Source organism: Schistocerca nitens, chromosome 4 (assembly GCF_023898315.1).
Source record: "Schistocerca nitens isolate TAMUIC-IGC-003100 chromosome 4, iqSchNite1.1, whole genome shotgun sequence".
NCBI lineage: Eukaryota > Metazoa > Arthropoda > Insecta > Orthoptera > Acrididae > Schistocerca > Schistocerca nitens.
In genome coordinates, this window is record NC_064617.1 from 652,946,873 (window position 1) to 652,970,155 (window position 23,283).

General features: G+C 43.1%; 1 protein-coding gene across 1 annotated transcript in view; it reads right to left on the minus strand.

The window, feature by feature from the left end:
• Positions 1-12,127: 12,127 nt before the first annotated feature.
• LOC126252486 (octopamine receptor-like) overlaps positions 12,128-23,283 on the minus strand; it is a 92,755-nt gene continuing 81,599 nt past the window's right edge. Inside the window, exon 4 of the mRNA XM_049953381.1 lies at positions 12,128-12,437. Within this exon, the coding sequence (XP_049809338.1) occupies positions 12,128-12,437 (310 nt within the window). The remainder of the gene's footprint in view (positions 12,438-23,283) is intronic.

Sequence of the window (23,283 nt, forward strand, 5' to 3'; positions counted from 1 at the left end):
ACCTCTTTATTCACATGAAATGCTGAGTGCTATTGACAAGGGATTGCAGATCGATTCCGTATTCATGGAATTCCAGAAGCTTTTGAGACTGTACCACATAAGTGGCTCGTAGTGAAATTGCGTGCTTATGTAATATCGTCTCAGTTATGAGACTGGATTTGCGATTTCCTGTCAGAGAGGTCACAGTTCGTAGTAATTGATGGAAAGTCATCGAGTAAAACAGAAGTAATTTCAGGCGTTCCTCAAGGTAGTGTTATAGTCTCTTTGCTGTTCCTTACCTATATAAACGAGTTGGAAGACAATCTGAGCAGCCATCTTCGGTTGTTTGCAGATTACGCTGTCGTTTATCGACTAATAAAGTCGTCATGTAACGCCGGAAATGCATATCCTCCTATTTCCATGTATTGTACTATAATTTTTTTTTCCTTATTTTGTTACCTGAAGATATGACATTTCTGTATCTTTATATATTGTAATTGGTTTACTATTTGTATGTTTTTTATTAATGCATTTATGTCGATGTATAATGGGTTTGTTTTATAAATATTATTTGTATTTTTATGCTGGGTCTGGCCTAGGGAAAACTATGCTATCGAACGACTACATCGATAGGTCGTGTGGAGAACCAAAGTGTTTAAGATCTTTGGCAGTGTTAACTCTGTCGCATGGAGCGCGGGCAGAGGGAGTCTGGTTGGAGCAGGGCGGTGGAGCAGGTGTGTTGTGTGACGCTCCCTCAAGTTGCCGCGCTGTCGGGATTTGGCAGCATGTAATTGCGCTCGACTTGCTGTGATAGTTTCTGACATGGTGTTGCGGACGGGAAGCATTAGCTGGCGCACATCAAGACCCATTTCGCCTGGTGACCGTGTCGAGAAGAAGGTGCGCCAACATCCAGCTTCTGCAACAGCGATGGCCGACAATGAGTGACTGTCGCCACCTCCCTGATCGACGATTTCAAACCTTCAATCAACCAACAAGGAAAACTGGAAGCACGTAAAGTTTTAGAACTGTACGGCAGACCTCAGCTTTTAAAATTGTTGCGTTTGCCTCACAAAATTACAGCAACTTAGCATGAACCTTTGTTGCTCATTGTGCCAATTGCATTACCAAGCAGGGTCCCTTCCTTTTCCAGAATGAACCCTAGTGTCATTGAAATTCAAACTCCAGCATTAAAGTACTATCATTCCATTTCACTGCTTTAATTTCAAAGTTCAGTTAAAGTATTCATAGCTGGCTGCAATATTTAGATTACACAAGCAGAAATTAAGAGTGCGAGTTTTGGTACCATATTTTAGCTTACCTGTGACTGCAGCTCAGCTTGGTACGTACTAAATTTTACTATTGTTAATTGTTCAGAATCAATTAATTCAAGTTCAAAGTTAAATCTCTTATTTCTAAATTGCTAAGATTCAAGTAGCTTTTGAAATGATTGTTGAGGTAGCCCAAGACTAACCTTATTTTATTGAATTTCGTAGTGATTCAGAAACGAAGTTCACTATTAATTTCAGTCACTAAATTAACTTTCAATTTTCCGGTTTTATTAATTCTTTTGCTGAATTAAGTCAGAGTGTAGCGAAATTTATTGCTTCTGACAAACATTCAGTTTTCACACAGCACGTGTCAACCTTCAGTTGCCGCACTTTTAGTGCTAATTATAAGTGCATTAATCTTTCATTTTCAGTTATTATAGCAGTTGTCCATAGGACTGGCGACCGTAATTTTCCCCAAATCTCAAAGATCTAATTAACGCCAATTAATCGTTAACGTAACGACCGCACATTTACTTTCTTTATTAATTTTACCTTTTTCTCAAAATTAATTTCCACAAATTTCATTTGCATTTTTCCTTTCATTTAGATGTAACCTTTTCCTCCCTCTTTACCGAAAAATTAACTTAGGGGACGATTGCTTTTCCCAAATTTCCATTAGGTGCACGCGGTTTAATTTTTCACTGTCATTAAGGTCGATAAGTGAGGAGGAGGTTACACGTGGCGACCTGGTGACCGGACAATCTTCGGATTTAAGGTTGTTCTGGACATGAAGTTTGTATTGTGCAAATGTCGTAAAAAAGTACTGGTTACGAACACGTCCTTACGTCAGCGAGAATAAGTAGTGGGAGTAATCCTAATTATATGTGAGATTTGGCATTTATATTGAAAATTAGTAAAATGAGTGAAGGCAACAATTACCAAAATTTGGTAGACTTGGGTACGGAACAATCGGTCGAACAGCGCGAAACGGGCACCGCAGAACCCATTGTTCAGGGGCAGGCGGCTAGCATGAACGATGCGACCGCCGAAACGCAACAAAGGGCAGAAATGAAATTCCAAACTTTAGAAAATGTTTCGGAATACGAGGGGGGGGGGGAGGGGACAATTAAAGAGGCACCCGCTACGGAAGTAAAACCACTCGTTTCCGGGAATTTAACTGACTTATTGAATGTTTTGATTAACGAAATCAAGGCTCAGTCTAGTAAGATAGAAACTCAATCGGCAGAAATTAAAGCTCAGTCTGCCAAGCAAATTGACAGGAAGCTAGACAATCAGAACAAAGCTATTAATGTTGTTAACAACAATGTTGGAGTTGTTAACACAAAAGTTGATAAAATCAAAGAAGATATTGTTGTGATTAATACCGAAATCGGTAATCTTAAACAGGAACTGAAAGGCGTTCAGGCGGAAATTGCGAGCATAAATACTCGTTTTGATTCCGAAATTAGCAGAATCGAGAAAAGTGTAGGAGAAGCAGTTGCTCCGATCATCGAGAATACGGTGACGGAACAAATTAGTGAAAAAAGAGGATCAACAGAAGGTGGAAACTTTAAAGGCTTTAGTATCCGAAGCAGATACTAAAGTGAGGAAGCAGGCTAATACCTGCGAAGAGAAAAAGAGGGAAGTGGAAACGCTTGCGACAACCACTTACCAAGTAATTACGAGAGTTTCGGAATTAGAAAAGAAACTTGACGAAAAACAGAGCTATGTGCCAATCTGTGCATATAATTCGGAATTGTTGACGAAAGAGGAGCGGTTCCACCCCTTGGAAAAAGGCGGTATACTAGCGACGGATTTCATTAAAAATTGTGAAAGAGTTTTACCTAGATCATGGACTTATGAGAGAAAAATTAATGCGGTTATTGACGTGTTGGCTGGTGATGCCAAGCGTTGGGGCTTAAAGCTCAGCATCACGAACCTGACTTTCGACGAGTTTAAAAATTTGTTTCTGGCTGAATACTGGTCAGAGCAAAAGCAACAAAGTGTCTGGCGCGAATTTGTCGTATCGAGGCCTTTCGATGCGAATTCACGTGGCTCGATGAAGGAGTTTTGCGAGGGCTGGATCCGCAAGTTGGAATATTTGCGTGATCGCCGCACGGAATCCGTAATAGTCTGGAAACTCTACAAGAAGCTTCCAGATGATACAAAACGCTACGTAGGAAGCAATTACAAGACAATCAATGATTTCCTGGAAAGAGTTGAGGACGAGGACAACTGGCGCAATAATCGCGACAGTGGTAGAGACCGTGGTAACAACAACGGGTACCACAGCAACCACAACAACGATAATCATGGAAATAAAGCATACCGCAACCATGGCAGCAATAACAATAATGGTTCGGACCGTAATGACAATCGGTACAATGCAAATAATAACAGGAATGACGGAAACCAGTATCATGATAACGTGATACGGGCTTCACAGAATAGTAATAACGCCAGAGGGTATGATAAGCCGCCTCAGCAGCATCCGGGGAGTGATCTGCTGGGACGAGACAGGGAAACTATTAGCCGCACCGGTGAGAGGCCGACCGGGTGTGGGGAAATTTTGGCGGCCCAATATCTGGAGAAAACCCAGGTGTCGTCGTTATGAAAGTTCCGTATGGAATAAAGAACTGCGGGAGAGTGTGCCAGTGTTAAGAGAAAGGAGTGCGCCCACAAGTAGTAGATCAGCTGTAGACACGGCAGTAGAAAATACATTCACTGTCAGTGAGAACAATTTAAGTAGTGTTCCGGAAATCGATTATAAAGTGGCAGCTGTAACACCCACAGCGGAACTGGAGATTGAGTTTAAGAATAATTCGCAATTGTTGAGAGAAGATCAGATGTCGGATAACACGTCCGTCATCGAGCGAGGGGATGCAGAGAGGGATGAGGTCAGGTTAAGACAGTTCGGTCGCTTATACGACGAACTACGAGATTATAGGTGCCTGTACGGGAAAACTGTTTATGGGAACGGCGGGCAGGATTTGCCGCGTCTCGCATGAAGATAGTGTTTGTGAAGTGATAGAAAATTCTGGCCCTAATCGGCAGACCTTACCGAAAGTTATAGTGGTAGAAGTAGCCGACTCATCCGACGCAAAACTCCAGTTTAAACATTTCGAGAGTATTAAGGAGAAAGATTACGAAAATTTTAGTGATAGCCGGACACGATTGGTAGAAAAGCACGTAGATTATAGCGTGTATGAGGTTAGAGGTGACGTTATACGGTCGGACGATAGCAGTGTGGATTGCACAAATCCAGAGGAAGTAATTGCAGAGACTACTGGGCACATTCCTCCAGGTAGATTAGCAGATGAGATTAATCTGACCAAAGAGGAATCAACGAAGGTGACAAATAGTGAATTGATAGCAAAACAACACTCACTAGTTGACATGTTACAGGAAAAGTTTTCGGTATTGGAGGCGAAGCTACCGACTAAGCCTCAGGACAAACGGGTTGAAATTAAAACTGTATGTGAACAGAGGCTGAAAAAGCCGCCAGATAAGCCGGATTTAGGATCAAAGCCGGATGTTTTTTTCTAGAATGACCTGGATATAGATGAGGATTTATTTTGGGAAAATAAAGAAACTGTCGACGATAAGTGTAGACAGATAGTAATATCTGTTAATATGCACGGCCTACAACTAAACGTGTTGATTGACACCGGTGCAGAATTGAGTGCTGTATCTGGGAAAATATTTCAGTTACTGAAAGACAATGGTTGGGTCCCGTAGTCAGTTCCACGTTGCCTCCAGATGCGAATCCGAATAATTACTGTCCAGACTAAATCGGGACTCATCTGTGGAAAGAACATTGGCCCACTGTTCGACCGTCCAGAGGTGACATGTTGACGGCCCCACTCTAGACCCTTTCTGTGAAGATGCGTCAGAGGTACACATACAGCAGGTCCCCGACAGTAAAGGCCACTCTGTCGAAGCCTTCTGTACGCCATTTGTCTCGATACAACATTTCCAGAGGATGCTGCGAGGTCAGATGCCAGTTATCGTGCAGTACTAAGGCGGTACCTCGTGCCCTTACAGCCAAATAAATGTTCTCTCTTCCTGATGTTACACGTGGTGTGCATCGGCCTGGTCTTCGGGATATAGTTTCGATGTCTATAAACTGTCGTCACATCCGATAAACAGCAGAACTATCAACATTAAGCCATCGGGCCACATCAGTTTGGGACTGTCCAGCTTCCATTCTTCCCATGGCCCTCCAACGCAGAAATCCTGGCAGGGATCTTCTCTGTGCCATACAGTGCCGTCTGTCACTATGTACATAGCAATTGAGGATAGGGGACAACCAGGCAAACGCTATTCCGTTTGCTAAGTAGCCTGACGTTATCGTTGGCGTGGTTGTCGATTGACCAGAATGCCATCTTCCGCGCAGCACGCGATCGTACGGAAATCTGTCGATAGTTTGTATGGTTATATCGTGAAGTAGGCACAGGACGGGGAAACAGTAGTTTGTTGCTTTAATTTTGGATACCAGTGTAGTTGCTGGCTTAACAAATGTGTATTAAGCGTGAGGAAACTATGTCAAAGTAGCGATTCAGGGTAAAATTTTATATTTTTGCATGTTTCTTTGTGCTGAGGTGTTGTTCAACTTACGGCAGCATTGAACGCCGGTATTATTTCAGATGAAGTTGAATTAAACGCCATATTATGTGTTTTCGTGAGATCAGAGTCATGTGGCATAATTTTGAAGACTTTTATTTGGATTTAGAGGTAGATGTCTTTGTGGAGCGAGGATTTGTACATCTCGCACCAACTGCGGTAGACACGGTTCACTGTAGTTCGTGCTCATTAAAATGCTTGTTACCTACTGTGTCATGTGTAACAGGAATTTGATGCGTAATGGAAGTGGTTTTGAACATTTTATGTGTTTCTAGATAGGTTTTCTTTGTGATAGGTTTTTATACCACGTGATTGGCCATGTGTGTTCTGACTAACTTAGTGATCTTGCCAGAATAAGTGGGAACAGGAATGATATTTGTTGCAAAACGATAAATTTTAGTGCATTTCCGATTTTTCTCCACAAATTATGGTTTGGTTTAGGGGTTGCGGTTATAGCCATATAGATGTAGATTATTCCAAATCTATGGTAGCTTGCTTCATCGCTATCTTAGCGAGCGTTGGAAAGAAATACAAATGCTGAGTATATCTGATTATTTTTGGTTTAAAATTGGAGTTCAGCTATGAGTTACAAAAAATGATAGGTTGTGTGGTATTACTAAGGATATTAAGCCATATCAGGTAGGTTTCAGTATAGCATTTAAATAATTAACATAAACTAACTTCGACCATCTTATGAAAGAAAGTGTAAATCTCTATACTATAAGACGCTACAGTGCAAGTAAATGGTAGTCTCATTTGTTTGGCCTCTCACTAAGAAACGTTTGAAGTATAGAAGTAATGAACAGCGTGCTCTGGATGATAATACGTGACGAATGACAGAGTTTTTGTTATTTTGCTGCCATTCCTTTCTACCGCATCCGAACAGTGTGTCACAAGTAAATTTAGTTTAGAATGCCAATTAAAGTCAGTACTGGTAGATAACAAGATGTTTTGTGTTGCCTCTTTGTGTAAAAACTGAGCCTAAACTATTTTAGTGAATATAATAAAAATTTGTTTCATCATTAAAAGTGTTCAATCCTTGTTTGAATTCACAGGAGTAGTTTTCACTATTGAGAAAGCTCCAACCTCTAATGTCCAACAATAAGGGTAAGGAAAGAATAATCGAACAGTTAAAAATTATAAGAAAGAAGGTAAATGTTCTCAGATGGGAGGAACCGTACGGAAGAAAAGTTAATTAAATATCGGTCATAACACAAAGAAACTCCTCGCCTCCCCACCCCCTCGCGCATAGAATGAATAACAGTGCAAAACAATAGCGAGTAATGGTGACAGATCGGTTTTAGGTTTAACAGAATACAGATAAAACAGCTTTAGTGGCTACTACTACAAGCTGAAGGTAAGTTTGCCTTTACATTCAGCAGTAACACGAAGTCGTATAGTCAGAACATAAAAGAACAAGAGCAGGATGTGCATAAAGTTTACGATGTTAGGCGCTAGTGGTGCTGGTAGAATGCTAGTTACAAACAAATGAAACCATATGTATATAAAAATATTATGTGTAGTAGAAGATGTATATTTCTAACACATGGTGTAAACTATGTAATTAAAAACGGATACTATGTTTAATTTACGTAAAATCTATAGAAGAGCTCCCTTCACAGTTGATAAAAGAACTTAATACAATACGTAGTGTAAACCCTAAAACCATAAAAACAGTTTAAACTGCCAATAAGGATATATCTTTATAGCTGGATCAGAAGGGCTTTGTATGGAAAGAGGTACATCGTAACACAGCTGCCACAACTTTGTACATGATACCATATAGTGTTAGGACGTTGTAATGACGATAAAAACGGTGTAAAAAACCTTAAAAGCATGAGACATGAAGGTAATGTGATTTAAATATAAATTTTAAGAAAATGTAGTGGTATAAATATATAACAGAAATACAACTCTATATGAGTGACGTTAGGAGTCGGACTAGCCCAGGTAGTCTGTACGCGACAGTAGCCGAGGCAGCGTCGTAGGCAGTCCATTTACGAACCGCGACGTTGCTATTGGTTTCGAAGCACAGTCTTCGTAATAAACGTGAAGGCAATTACGATGAGCTGGGTAAGTTTTTCACTTTATTAGTAGGTGTAATGCCTATTTTTTGTCTGATAACACCATGGATAGGATTTTCTTCGTATTTTCTCAATTTTTGTTCGTATAATGGCTTCAAAGCCGAAACAGTTTCATTATTTCCATATCATACGGCGCCACCGCGATGGAGAAGTATTCACACAACAATTAGGTTAATGTAGTTAATACGTGCCAAACTTCGTTACAAACTAAAATCCAAGCAATAGGTATATTCAACCACCTATTCTGTTGCTGAAAGGAAATTGCTGAAGGATCCCTCTAGGCTCGATTTGGACATTCTTCCACTACGTGTCAGTTTGTCTACTACACGGTTCCGAAGTCACATTTTTGAAATGGTACCTACTCCCTTTTATGGAGGGCGTCGGCCTTCCTGCCATGGCCATTGCGTATTCGGTTCCTGTGTGACAGTGAAACTTTAACGTTGTGGTGGAAAATTCCAGGTATTGTGAACGTCAAAGTTTATCAAATCTTTGGTAGCGACTAGTGCTGCTTTTCTTGATGTTAGTCTTAGAATGGCAGCTAAGACATTACATGTGGATAATTCAGAATTACTGTTAATCTAATGATACTCTCTAAAAATGGAACTTTTACGCCTTATCTCCAATGCTGGTATATGGTTCAAGGAGAGAAGCAGTGCAATAGGGATGGCTTTTATCGTGCCGTTGGTAGCGGGCATAGTGTCATTCAGTACCATATCAGTGTAGTTCATGTGCAAGCTGTTTAATCCGTACAGGGGCGCAGTTTTCCGCCCTGAATGGACGAGCCCAACTACTGATTTACGAAACGTACGCTGGGCACGTAGGAGGTGCCGTACAGTTTATAGTTGATGTTAGCGCTTGTCCTCATTTTAGGAGCAGTATTTGTCACGTACAACTTCTAATAGAGCGTACTATCCAGTGTGACTCTTTGATATTTAAGGGTAGTTGCTATGGCTGAGGCGTTTAACTTCAAAATTGACAATTAAGCTCTCGTCTTACTGTACGGTTCAAAACAGTAGGCATGATAGTTTCAACATGCTGTGATGAACAGTTTTAGTCAAATATTATGTGACCAAGGTATTGACTTTTACACTATCCTGTCACATTAATGGACGACCTGTCAAATGCCTGAATAACCGTCTTTGCAGCGTAAACCGCTCCGCGATGTACAGGAAGAGAGTCAATGTTTCGGAGCCATGACGAGCGCGGTGCCATGGCCAGCGTGCTGTGTTTCTTGGTTGAGGATGCATGTCGCGAACAGCTCGATCGAGGTGGTTTCACAGATTCTCGATTGTGCGTAAATCCGGGGAGCTTGGTGTCCAGTGGAGTGAGGTACACTCATCACTCATCCTGGTGCTCTTGGGACCACGAATGTATATTGCGAGCTGTATGTCAGTTTGCATTATCCTGCTGGAAGCTGACATGGTGCCGAGGAAAAACGTACTGAATGTAGGGGTCGATCTGGTGCACCTTGATAGAAGTATTGTTGAGGTGATCCATTGTGCTTTGAAGAATCACCCAGGGAATGCCACGAAAACAATTTCCACATCATAACGCGCTCTCCTTCATCCTTGACCCATCCATCGGTTGTTCCAGGGTCTTTTTCTGTCAGACGTTTCATGCTGATGGACCAGAAAACGAGATTCGTCTGAACAGGCCACCTGTCGCTATTCAGTGGAAGCCCAAGTTGTGTACTGGAGTGCAAATTCCAGCCTTCGTCGCCAGCGTAGGTGCATGCAGCAATCACCAGCTGTGGAGACCCATACGCAGCAACATTCGCGGAACTGTCGTTGAGGAAACGCTGTTCGTAGTTCTTTGGTTCACCTTGGCGGGATCCACGTTTACTCGGCTGTACAAATCTAAGCAGGCGTTGTTAACCCCTGTTATATATGATCCTTGGTGCACCACTGTTGCCTCAGCGGCGGTTTTGGATAGAGTCATTTTGCCATTCTCGGTACCCTTTAACCACAGCGGCACACGAACAGTTTACAGACCCGTTTCAGAGATCGTTCCTCTCTTGGCCCGAAAGCCAATGATCATGCCCTTTTGGCATTACAGCAACGACTGCACTGTTTTCCGCATCTTCCGGACATGTTTTATATACTGAGGTGACAAAAGTCATGCGGTTCACTCCTAATATCGTGTCGGACCTCCTTTTGCGGTTCTAGTGCAGCAACTCGACGTGGCAGCGACTCAGAAAGTAATTGTAAGTCCCCCTGCAGAAATATTGATCCCTGCTGCCATCTCTAATAGCGAAAATGCACCAGGTGCAGGATCTTGTTCACGAACTGACCTCTCGTTTATGTCCGATAAATGTACGATGGAATTCATGTTGGGCGATCTGGGTGGCTAAATCTGTAGCTCTAATTCTCCAGAATGTTCTTCCAACGAATCGCGAACAACTGTGGCAAGGCGTCATGACTCATTGTCTACCATTAGAATTCTTGTCATCCAATAGAATTCCATCATTCTTTGGAAACTTGAAGTCCATGAATGGCTGCAAATGGTCTTCATGTTACCGAACATAACCATTTCCGGTCAGTTATCGGTTCTATTGGGCCAGGGGGTCTAGTTGATTCCACGTAAACACAGCCCACACCATTATGGAGCCACCATCAGCTTACAGTGCCTTGTTGGCAACTTGAGTCCATAGCATCATGGGGTCTGTGCCACATTCGAATCCTACCACCAGCCCTTACCAGCTGAAGTCTGGACTCATCTGGCCAGATGGGCAACGGTTTTTCAGTAGTCTAGGGCAGGTAACGTCGTTCTCTTAGCAAACGCACTAGCTTCGGTCTTCTGCTGTCATAGTACATTAACGCCGAGTTTCGCCGCACTGTCCTAACGGAACGTTCAACGTAGTCCCACGTTGATTTCTGCGGTTATTTCACGCAGCGTTGGTTGTCTGTTAGCACTGACAACTCTACGGAAACGCCACTCCCGGTCGTTAAATGAAGGACGTCGTCCAGGGGATGTGGCGGGGTCCATTCCGGTATAAACACTGGCTGTTGGCTGGAGCCCCCTGACGCGCAGTGCGGCGCAGAAGTGTGACTATACGGCAAATGCGCCACAGCACAGGCGTTGTGATGTGATATTGTCCATTTTACTTTCGGTTTGTTTCAGTACACGGTTGGACAAATGAAATCAAGCAGCATGGCAGATGTATTACACGTTAGTACAAAATAAATGATAACTAAGGAATAACTCATTCGTCTGATGAAGAATCAGAATTTAAAGTAGTCTGTTCGAGTTTTCTATTGCTGTTTACCAGATGAAGATGCAACTCGTAGCTGTATCCTCCTTATGAGACATTTCTTCGTGGTTTCCAACTTTGTTTCTGCATTCAGATACCTAATCCTTATAAACCTTGATCTTACATAAAGATTTTGCGTTCTTTTAAATTCAGTGTATGTTCTGCCCTACTAGTGCTGCTACCCGTCGTCTGTGAGTGGTTGCTGCACGTTGACATCGAACACAGGTGGTGGTCATGTTAATCTGACTCCACCGTGTGTAATCTAATCCGATTCAAGGGTAAACAGTCTCCTCAGGAGCTACAAATGACTTCGTTTAGAATATGTTTTTCGGTTGATCGCTGAATATTTATTCCTGATGGAACACTCGAGAAATTCTTAAGTGAACGTGCAGAGTTAGCAGAGGTTACAGGACAAGCGCGTTAAACGAGCCTCAGGGTCCCGTTGGAGCGACGGTAACGGCTGCAGACACTCAGCGGTGAGCGGGCTGTTTGCTGGAGTTGTGAGGAGGCCGCCATCGGATGTTTACCGGTCTGCCCCCTCCCGCCTCGCCGCGCCTCAGCGCGTACGCCCACGGCGAGCCTCTGGGCGTGGCTGCGTTCGCGCTATGCTGATGAAGATGGATCCGCACAGGCAGCTGCCACGGCAGCAAACGGCATTAAGCGGGCTTAGTGCGCAGTGTGAATGAAAACTGCGGCTGCTGTTTGCAGTGATGCTACTGGCCAGGAAGTACGCCGCCCTCTCACAGCGAATGTTACTTAGCTTCTTTCTACCAGAATGCGATTCGCTTTTATCCTTGCGCGAAGCACATTACATCGACTGCGGTAACTTGCTTTAAGCATCCATGTAACAGAATATTTAAGGTAGTTTCTCATTGACGTGATGTACTGTTTATAAAAGGACAACAATCGCCAGCTAGTTCATATTAGTGGGCGTGGCGGCAGTGGAACAGGTTAGTGTCCCGTCTCAGTGACCATCCCAAGCGGTAGCTGACCAGCATCGGTGGACCAGAGTCTCCGACTCCTGGCCCGGTCACGGACTTTGCGGCGGCAGCATCCCAGAATGGTGGCAACAGTGTGTTACCATAACGCACCCCAAGTGATGATTCCCATGACAGGTGTCTGCCTGTAGACAGCATCGGCGTCACACTGTCGCCCCTCAGACGTCGACCTGCATCACGGCGGTGTCTATTACATGACTGCGATGCCAGTGTCGACTCCGAAATGGTGGCTGCGCTAAGTACGGCATCACGGCGGTGCCTATTACATGACTTCGATGCCAGTGTTGACTCCGAAATGGTGGCTGCGCTAAGTGACACACGATCTGCGTCACTCCAACGCCTCACGACAGACGATGACGACGAGCTGGTTAACGGTCTTTAAATACGGCTTTCTGCCGCTGATGTCTGCTGTTCTTCTTCCCCAGTAGGTCTGTGGAATATTCTGGTGTTGCTCGACTGGCATAACTGACCCGATTACCGCCCTTGATGTTGACACCCCAGCGTGCGACGAGCTGCTTCTTGTCAATTGCTCTGCTGGGCGATGACACAATATTCTAGCCGGCCGGTGTGGCCGTGCGGTTCTAGGCGCTTCAGTCTGGAACCGTGTGACCGCTACGGTCGCAGGTTCGAATCCTGCCTCGGGCATGGATGTGTGTGCTGTCCTCAGGTTAGTTAGGTTTAAGTAGTTCTAAGTTCTAGGGGACTGATGACCACAGATGTTAAGTCCCATAGTGCTCACAGCCATTTGACCATTTGAACACAATATTCTCCTTTGTGTTGCTTAACTCGGCGCTCCACCAAATGTAACACACATACGACTTTTGGCTCCCAATATTCCTTCACATTTTAACTAACTTCATTACAGTAAAACTGCTGTCTTTGACTAACTTAATCGCTCTAATCATTCGACCCTCTGCAAACCGGTCACCATCACTCCTACCACCACCCCCCCCTCCCTCCCCCACAAAAAGGAATTAAAAAATGTCTGTGGTCATGACAGGTTAGGTGTGAGGCACACATTTTTAGCCACATTCATTATGTTCTACTTAAATAAATACCTGTTCGACGCAATCACCATTGGACATCTTTCGGTTGAGGGTTGTGTTTGTATCTTGATTTACTGTTGTCTCGCGAGAAAATGTACTTACCGATCTAAAATTGACTACTCCAGTTATAAAATTTACTGTGAGACGCTGAAGATGGGCACGTCCCCTGAACCGATTTAGCCCAACATTTATTAAAAAGTCATAACGATTGAGAAATACACTCAATAACAACACCACAGACAGTGGTGTGGTGAGAGGATGGAACCTGAGAGTACGAGTAGTTTCCGGGGCGGTGTTGATGTGTTGTGAAGTTATTCCTCACACAACAATCAATATCACTTGTTTCTTTCACAACCAATTCGGACTTGTTTGCCTATCTGCAGAAGGCTTTCGTATTCTGTAATTGCCGGCCCCGGTGGCCGTGCGGTTCTGGCGCTGCAGTCCGGAACCGCGGGACTGCTACGGTCGCAGATTCGAATCCTGCCTCGGGCATGGGTGTGTGTGATGTCCTTAGGTTAGTTAGGTTTAAGTAGTTCTAAGTTCTAGGGGACTTATGACCTAAGATGTTGAGTCCCATAGTGCACAGAGCCATTTGAACCATTTTATTCTGTAATTTTGATGATTAGTGGCATACTCAAGAAAGGAAATTCGAATAATTCGATGAATTACACACCCATACCCCTGACGTCAATATGCAGTAGAATTTTGGAGCACATACTGTGTTGGGACACTATGAGTTACCTCATAGAAAACGATTTATTGACAAATAACCAGCACGGACTCAGAAAAAAACGTGGTTGTCAAGTACAACTATGATTAGGTCCATATTTATAGATTTCCAGAAACATTTTGACACCGTCCGTGACAAGAGACTTCTACTCATGTTTCGTACCTGTGGAATATCGCTTCAGTTGTGCGACTGGTTTCATGATTTCCTTTCAGAAAGTCACAGTACGTTGTAATCGGTGGAAAATCATCAACAGAAGTGTTTCGGCGTTCCCCAAGATGGTGTTACAAGCTCTCTCCCGTTTTTAATCTGTATAAACGATTTACGACACAATCTGGGCAGTACTTTTAGGCTTTTTGCAGATAATGGTGCTATCTACCTTCTAGTAAGGTTATCAGAAGATCAAAACCAACTGCCAAATACCTTAGCCACGGTATCTGTATGGTGCAAAAAGGAAAAATGTGAGATCTTTGACACGAATGGCAAAGAAATCCGTCAAATTACGGTTACACGATAAATAACAAGTTTTATGATACCATTTCAACTTAATACATAGAAACTAAAACGTCGAGTAAGTTAAACTGGAGTGATCACATAGATAATGTTTACAGAACACTTAGAAGATGCGAAAACGCTACTAGAGAGACTGCATATACCTGGCTTCTTCGTCCATTGCTAGAGTATTGCTACGCGGTAACGGGTCCCTACCAAAAAGGGCTGACAGAGGACAGAAGGCAGATCGTTTGGTATTACCGCAAAATAGGAGAGAGAGTGTGAAGATTATGACAAGCGAGATTGTGTGGTAATTATTAAAACACGGGCGTTTTCCGTTGCGACGAGATCTAGTCATAAAACTTCAGTCACCAACTTTCTCCGTTGTATGTGAAAATACGTTATTGTCACCAAACTGGATAGGAAGAAATTATCATCGTAATAAAATACGAGAAATCAGAGCTTGCACAGAAATTTGTAAGTGTTTATTTTCCCACGCGCTGTTAGAGACAGGAACAGTGGGGAAACTGTCTGAAGGTTCTTCGAAGAATCACTGTCAGGCACTTATGTGTGAATTACATGGCAGTGATGTAGATAGAGATGTAACCTGCCTTGACTTGCAGGATAGTTCCTTCCGGCCTCCGTTACTCAGCGGTCATACAGGATGTTTCAAAACTGTGTCACATATTGCTACAGTAGTTAGTACTGGTCAGAGCTAGAGGAACGTTCGTGCAGTTATACATCCGGAAACCCACGTCTGTTGAGATGTGGGTCTTTTTAACTGTGACGAGCGTTGTGTATTTTATTTGCAGCTGAATCGGGTTTCACAAGAGATGACACAGTAATTTACCACAATCCGCACGTCTGGGGATATGCAAATCTTCGAGCAATCATGGAGTGCGGCCTCAGGATCACTCCAGTATCAGTGTATGGGCAAGATCTGTCGGTGACACACTCATAGGGCCATACACCCCAAGTGGATTAATACGTGCTTCACCGTTTCAGGAAAACAACTACAGCGGTTTATGCACAACGAGACATAACCCCATTTTCTACGAATGGTGCGACTGTGCCTCACCGCAAGGTGTCATGGGAGTACGATCGGTCGCGGAGGCCAGGTAGCATTCCATTCCCGTTCACCGGACCTGAAATCGTTGGGTATCTGGCAATAGGAACATTTATAGGCGACCTATGCATGTGTCAGAATTTGAACTGAATCATATACACTACCGCCTATGGTGTCTACTTCTGCGTCAGGAGCGAGAGGGCATACTGGTCGAGCAATTATTGTCTTATAGACGTATAAGGTCGTGAACCCTGAAATGCTTCACAGTTGCTAAATTTGTACGGCAATTGGATGTTCGTCCAAATCTCCGTGTTCTCCTGTCCCTGTCCATCTTTTCCTGCCCCCTCTCTTCGTTCATCTGCTCCTCCTCCTCCTCTCTCTCTATTTCTCTCTCTCTCTCTCTCCTCTCTCGCCATCTTTTTCCTCCTACCCCTCTGTATATTCGTCTCCTTCTTTCCCCCCCTTAAATTCTTTTCCTCCCCATTTCTGTCCACCTCTCCCCCCCCCCCCCCCAATCTCTCTCTCTGGCTTTGAACCTCGCTTATTGGTGTTGCAAAGGAAACCTTGACTCGAAAATGAAGTCGCTCAAAATGACTGGGTAAAAAGGTTGGTATCATTGGTATATGGGGTATGAGAGAAACCTCTCCAGCTGCTGAGTCTGTGACGATAGCAGTTTCAGCGACAGTATTTCACACGAAAGGGTAGGATTACAAAGCATCAGACGATTCACATTCTATAATGGTACTTGTGTGTTTGTGGCAGCGAGCGTGTGAACAGCGTATCGTATCGAGTTGGCGGCCGTTGAGTACCGCACGTGGAAGCGTGCTGGCCTTCCGGACTGAGTTGCGGATGTGTGGCGTTAGTTGACCACCTTATGCTGGAAGACGGGCAGTTCTACACTCGGCGGGATTGCTAACTCAACCCGAAGTGGTATTCTACTGTTATCGGCACACATCCATGCCCAAATCAGGACTCAAACCTGCGACCGTAGCGGTCGCGAGGTTCCAGACTGAAGCGCCTAGAACCTCTCGGCCACACAGGTCGGCGCCGCGGACGTAAAGCTGTAACTGGGGATACTGACTAAACGTATCCGGCCACAACAGTTCGCTGATATTACAACGTTGCTCGCGGCCGTCTTTGGCAGTTCTCACCGTTTGTAATCAATTAGCAAATAAGCTTGCTAGTTGTCTGTTTTGCGTCAGGCTTTCCGCTTTGGTGATCCGGTAGTGGCTGAACCTCTCGTTCTTAATGCTAAGTTACTTTCGACAAATTCAAGTTCCCAAGTTGTTATCGGTTATTAAACCGTGGTCTGTAATCTGTATTACTCAAGAGGAATATTTTATATTAAAGGCTAGTCTATTTTTAGTTGAGCTGTGATAAGGAAGTCCGCAGCTAGTGGTCGTACGGTAGCGTTCTCGCTTCCCACGCCCGGGTTCCCGGGTTTGATTCCCGGCGGGGTCAGGGATTTTCTCTGCCTCGTGATGACGGGTGTTGTGTGATGCCCTTAGGTTAGTTAGGTTTAAGTAGTTCTAAGTTCTAGGGGACTGATGACCATAGATGTTATGACCCATAGTGCTCAGAGCCATTTGAACCATTTTGTGATAAGAAATTTCTTTTAATAATTGAGCATAACAGCTGCTTTTCCTCATTTGTTCCAAGAAGCTTTAAGTTGTCTCTACTATCTCAAAGTTACTTCTGTGTATTTGTTGCCATTCTCACTAGTAGTTTTAAAATAAGTGGCAGCAATTTATTATTTACTTACAAGCAAAGAAATTCAGAACAGTTTTCTCCTTATTTGCGGAGATCTATACATATACGTATGTATATATTTGCGGGCTGCTTTATTGCTAGTGAATTCTTGTAGGCTACCCCTTACGCACATGCAGGTTATGGTGTGTCACTTGGTTATGCATTCATCTAGGTGGTGAATCATCCTTATTATCAGCCGTATAGAAACTAACTGGTGATGTGTATACGTTATAGAATTCAACTGTAATTTGGTTTGTGGCTGTTCTGCCTTGGCATTTGTTTAGGGGTCCTAGTTGGGCTGTCCTTTGTCCCACGCCGCCACCTCCGTTGCGTGGGTGTGGTCTGGTGGTTACACCGGACGGTTTGGCCCTCAACTATGCGGGTTGTCCGTTAAATGAACGTTTGTGGACGCACAGTTAAGCACCACAATTATGTTATTCACTTGTATTGCTGTCTTACTGTAGTCTTAAGGTTTTGCTTGAGTATTTACTACTTTAGCTACTGTAGTTTTGTTGTTTTGATGTCCGGTGGGTGTCCCATTTTATGTTTTCACTTCGATCTATGGTCTTGTCCCGAAGGTAAAAGTGGCTCCGATAAACAGGAAACGGTTATCTGGTTCCTGGTCCTAGTATGGAATTGATTTACTGTTTTAATTCAAACTGTTGCCTAATTTCCTTTTTCTCTTACAAGCAGTTGTTAAAACAAGAATTGTACTAGTTATATCAGTTTAGAAGAATTGTTTTAATAAAATGTCATGGTAAATGATGTTCAATTAAACCATCTTGGCCAATCCTTCCTTGAATCCAACTTCTCAGGCAAAGCCATTGCTGGTTCCTGGTGAGGTGTTAATTACTATTGAAGGTTGTTTATTTTGGTTTGCATACCTCTCTAGGAATGCGGTACCATGGCGATTCCAAAAACTTTAATGTTTTCTGTTAAACCCGACTGGGACGAATAAAACGGAGCAGCATATTGTTGTGTATGCAGATTTAAAAAAAAATTCTATATAAGTAGAAATAATATATATATAGGAAAAACAGTCTAATGGATTAAATGGCCTGGTATCGTACTGAAAACTGATCCGGAGAAAGAAAACTAAACTGCACATTTTCCCAGAAGAGCGTTTTTTTTGGCACAGTCTTTTTTAACAGAAAAACTGCAGAGTGTTGTTTACAAAAATATATAGCGTTTTCGGGCTGAATGTTAATTGGGGTATTGTGCAAATATTTGAAATAAATCGACCAACAACCTTCTGAGAACTGTGCCAATTATGTCTTCTATTGTATATTGTGTAAGTTTATATACTGTATATATTTAAAAATATATAGTCTTATGGCTGTCCTACTTTTATTAGCGTATCGTATGAAAATTTGAAGTTAATAGGAAGAGAACTTTTCGACATTTACGCCCACAACGTTTCTCCTTATATGTTACATACATATTTACACAGTCTGTATATAAAAATATGTATCTCTGTCTGTATGAACCTGAAGTATGGTGTAAACATTTGAAATATATCGGTCACGAACTTTTCGAGATTTTTGGTGACAGTGCTTCCCCCCCCCCCCCCCATGTGCAGTACAGAACTATATACCACATATATTAAAAATTGTAGTCTCTGTCCGTCCGAATATTTATGACATTATTGTGTTAAATATGAAGTAATTGGTGAAGAACTTTTCGTGATACTTGTTAACAACCTTTCACTTATTTTCCAGATTTTTGGTAACAACGTTAAACTACCACTTGTCTTTATATAGTAGTATAAATTTTCTTCTAGTTTTGACGAATTCTATCTCGTGTAAGACTATGACACTTTCTTCTAAACAACTTGCATTTACAAGAGACTATGAGACAGAAATAGTCTTATTTGTGATGCCGTTAACATTAGGACCATGCTACAAGTTGTTCATTATATTGAAGTCAGCACCTATCTTTGGGCAAAGGGTGCCTTGAATTTAAATGGAATAGTACCATGGAGCACACACGCGATCACACATTTTATTGAAAACAAATAAAGAACCCACTGCTCATATACAGCTAGTCACACAAATGTGTAATTTGATAAGTAACTAACCAGAATTTGGAAGATGTAGTAGGCTGAATGTAAAGCAGTGATGAGACGGGCTTACCTCTTGGAAAAACTCTTCCCATATGGCGCGGCAGCGTCGATCGAGATGGAATGAGAGCGACTGCGTAGCTGAACTTTTAACGAGACGCTGGAGGCTTTATAGCTTGGTCGTTCAAATTTGTCCGCTGAGAGGCTCTTCCACCACTTTACTCAGAATACCAACTCGTTCGGGGAGTGACCTGGAGGGACCATCCGTGGCTGCTGCTCTATACAGTCCAACTGCAAGCATCTCCCACAGTTGCCAAGACGTGGTCATATAGTGCCGAAAGGAGCAGACGCACCTTATGTGCTGTGATCTTGACGCGGGGCTTTTGGGGAACCTAGTATCCCCATCCCTAATGCACACAATCGACCATCTTTTCGTCTCATCAAGATTTTCGGAGAAGCTGTCCTTCCCGTATCTACAACATTACTGTTAATTTATAAAAAATGTGTGCCCTCGGTGTCGCACTAAATGGGTCAAAATTAGAAATGGGGAACAGTTTAGTAAGGCAGTTTACAATTACTGCGTTTAAGTGGGTGATTTAAATTTGGTACTCCAAGGATAAGCGATTTGTAATTGGTTATACACGAACGGCTTTGTTACACGACACGCTATCATTCCGGCAGTTGGAAATTAGTTATTAATTAGTGTATTTATGACTTTTAAAGAGCGGAAGGCAGCTGCAGACTTCTGCGCCCGTTTTGGAAACGAGGTGCTACAACACAACCTCCAAATTCTTTTTAGGCATGTATGGTCTTCCAGTAGGTAGTTAATTTGTGTAACTGAAGTTTGACAATTTGACATAGGTCGACTTTTGTCTAGTGGTAGTGAACTAGTTATCTGTTAAGCTGATTCAGTTGTAAGTAGACTGCATACATTAAACTTTGCTCTTTTTTCTCGGTTAACTACGGCAGTTGCACGTTGCTGTCTTCAGAGAACTAAAAAGACTTGAGGTAAAGTGTTTAAGGGATTAGACATTAGTTCGAATTCAGCCACTGACATTAACCTTTTGCATGGCTTCCTTAAATCGCTTAAGGCATACATTCCGGAAAATGAGTGAGAAAATAGCCTTTTATTAGTGAACACGACACTGTCTTTCAACAGCGTTCAGCCAGAGAGTCTCAGCATGTGAATCGAATTGCAGAGGTTTGAAGGAGTTTAATGAAGAAAGTGATGTGGCCCAACGACTAAGAACATTTTATCATCAATATTCTCTTCATTTTACCAGTTTGGGGTGATGTTCTGTCAGTAGTAACAGCTCGCAGTTGAAAAAACAGTAAACTCTTTGCAACAAAATTTTTGTGATGACATTCATACAGCAACAATAGGCCGTGTTAGGTGACGCAGTTTTACGTTGATTGTTAAGTGGAGCGACTGGTATGAAAATGAAAATATGAATGCCACTTCCGGTATTACAGTGACGGATCGGGTCTTGTGGTGGCCGGAATATGGAAATGTACGAAGAGAAATGATAAAGTTTGATTTGACCCCCACCGGCCGGGGTGGCCGAGTGGTTCTAGACACTACAGTCTGGAACCGCGTGACCGCTATGGTCGCAGGTTCGAATCCTACCTCGGGCATGGATGTGAGTGATGTCCTTAGGTTAGTTAGGTTTAAGTGGTTCTAAGTTCTAGGGGACTGATGACCTCAGAAGTTAAGTAGTACTCAGAGCCAGTTGAACCATTTGATCTGCCCCCATGTACTTTGTTTCAGTTTTCAGGACCACAGTCGTCATTCATATGTCTGGATAGTTTCATCGCTAGAAGAGACCAGTTTGAAGACTGCGAAGTCGTGTGTTGAGGCATATTGATGGATAGCTCGTACAGAAGTTGACATATTCGTAGGTCGTCTCACGCATCGTGTTAATTCCCGAAAGCTTCAGAGATGATTTATTGCGTACACGCCGCCAGTAAGCTGAGTGAACTAAATATTCCATACTTCCGTTCACGGTAAATTATTACAAGATTATTAGTCACTAGCTGTTTGTTCAGTTCGTAAAATGTCGCTCCAGTTGCTAACAGGAAATTCATCAGTTCCACGACCGGTTCCGGACTCTGTATTAGACGATTTTCAAGTAGACCTTGCGTTCCTTTCCTAAAACTCAATATTTAGGTCTACTTGAAAATGCCGTTATGTAAATAGTTAATACATTGTCCAGTCACATTAGCTTGACCTCTTGTCCAAACCCTGAGTAACAGCCTATTGCAGCGCTGACAACTGCATGCTGTGCAGGAAGAGAATCAGTGAGGTTCTGGAAGGTACCGATATGGATCCGTGGAGCCATACCCACTCCAGTGCCGTGGCCAGCTCTATTAGGTTTCTCGGTTGAAAATCCATGGCGCGAACAGACAGATCAAGGTGGTCGCACAGATTACCTATTAGGAGTTGTCTTCGAACAACGCACGTATACTGCGAGCTGTCTGACACGTTAAATTGTCCGTTTGGTAGCTGTCATAGTGCCGAGGTGAAACAAACTGCATGTAGGCATGGATACGGCCGCCAAGGATAGATACGTACTTCTGCTGATCTATTGTGCCTCCCAGAATGTCGAAATCATCCAGGATAAACCACGAAAATATTGATCAGACGATAAAGCTGCCTACTCTGGCCTGGACGCTTCTGACGATTCTTGCAGAGTGTTCGTTTTTTGTCGTTTCAGGCCGTACAGGCCAACGGCCCTTTGTCTGATGGAGCATAAAACGTGATTCATCTGAAAAGGGCGCAAGTCACCACTCAAAGGACCTCTAGTTGCGGTATTAGCGTGCAAATTCCAGCCCTCGTCGTCGATGAAAAGCAGTCAACATGGTTGCATGAACCAGCGCTTCCTTCGGAAGTCCATATGCAGCAACGTTCGCTGGTCGGTCGTTGAGGAGACCCTGTCAGTTGCTGAAAAGTTCCACCTCTGTGCGCCCGTACTCATTTTCGCAGCCTTTCTTCACCCCTATCATCAGTGACCCGTGCACCACAGTTGGCTCGAACTGGTGTTGGATAGAGCCATTTTGCCATGCACAGTATTCTTCTACCACAATGGCACACGAACAGTTTACAGACGTAGCCGTTTCAAAATGCTTCCACCTTTGACTCTAAAGCCAATGATCATGCCCCTTTGGACATCAGATAAATGGTTCAGTTTTCACATTACGACAACGACGGCACTGTTTGCGCGTCCCCTGACATGCTTTATTGACCCTCCATAGATCGTGCTGCCATCTGCCGTTCTGAAAGGTTGTAGCACGTTGACGTAGGTCATAGGCGGTAATCACTTTATTGTGAGTGGACTATAGCTATTATTAAAAGTTTGAACTGTACTTCATTAACTAATATTGAAAGATTGATCCAACGTTCACTATCTCTCTCTCTTGTAGTGTCTGGAGTACTGGCCTAGGTGATGAAATGATGAAGTGGCGTACTGTTACCTCATTTGGTAGGTAGTGTGGTCACCAGGCTTCAGACTGGTTTAATGCGGCCCTCTACGTATTTTTCGCCAATGACGAACCTTTACACTTCTTGTCTTCGATTGTTGGTTGGATGTATTAAAGTTTTCAACTTCCTCAACAATTTTTTTGCCCTGTGCAAGTCCCTCTAGTTCTCTGAAACTATTGTTCTATCGTAGTGTTTCTTCTACAATGTTTTTCATGTATTCTTCTCTTCGTCGATTCTGCGAACATTGTCCTTTCTTACCTTATTACTTCTCACTTTTCAGAATCCTTCTGCAACAGCGCTTTTCAAACGTTTAGGTTCTCCTTTATCGGTTTTCCCACTACTCATGATTCAATTCCACCCAATACTGTTCTCCAGATGAACATTTTCAGAAATTTCTTCCTTAAAACTGCAGCGCTCTCTCCCAACGCACACGTCTGACAAACTACCATGTGGCTTTGTGTTGG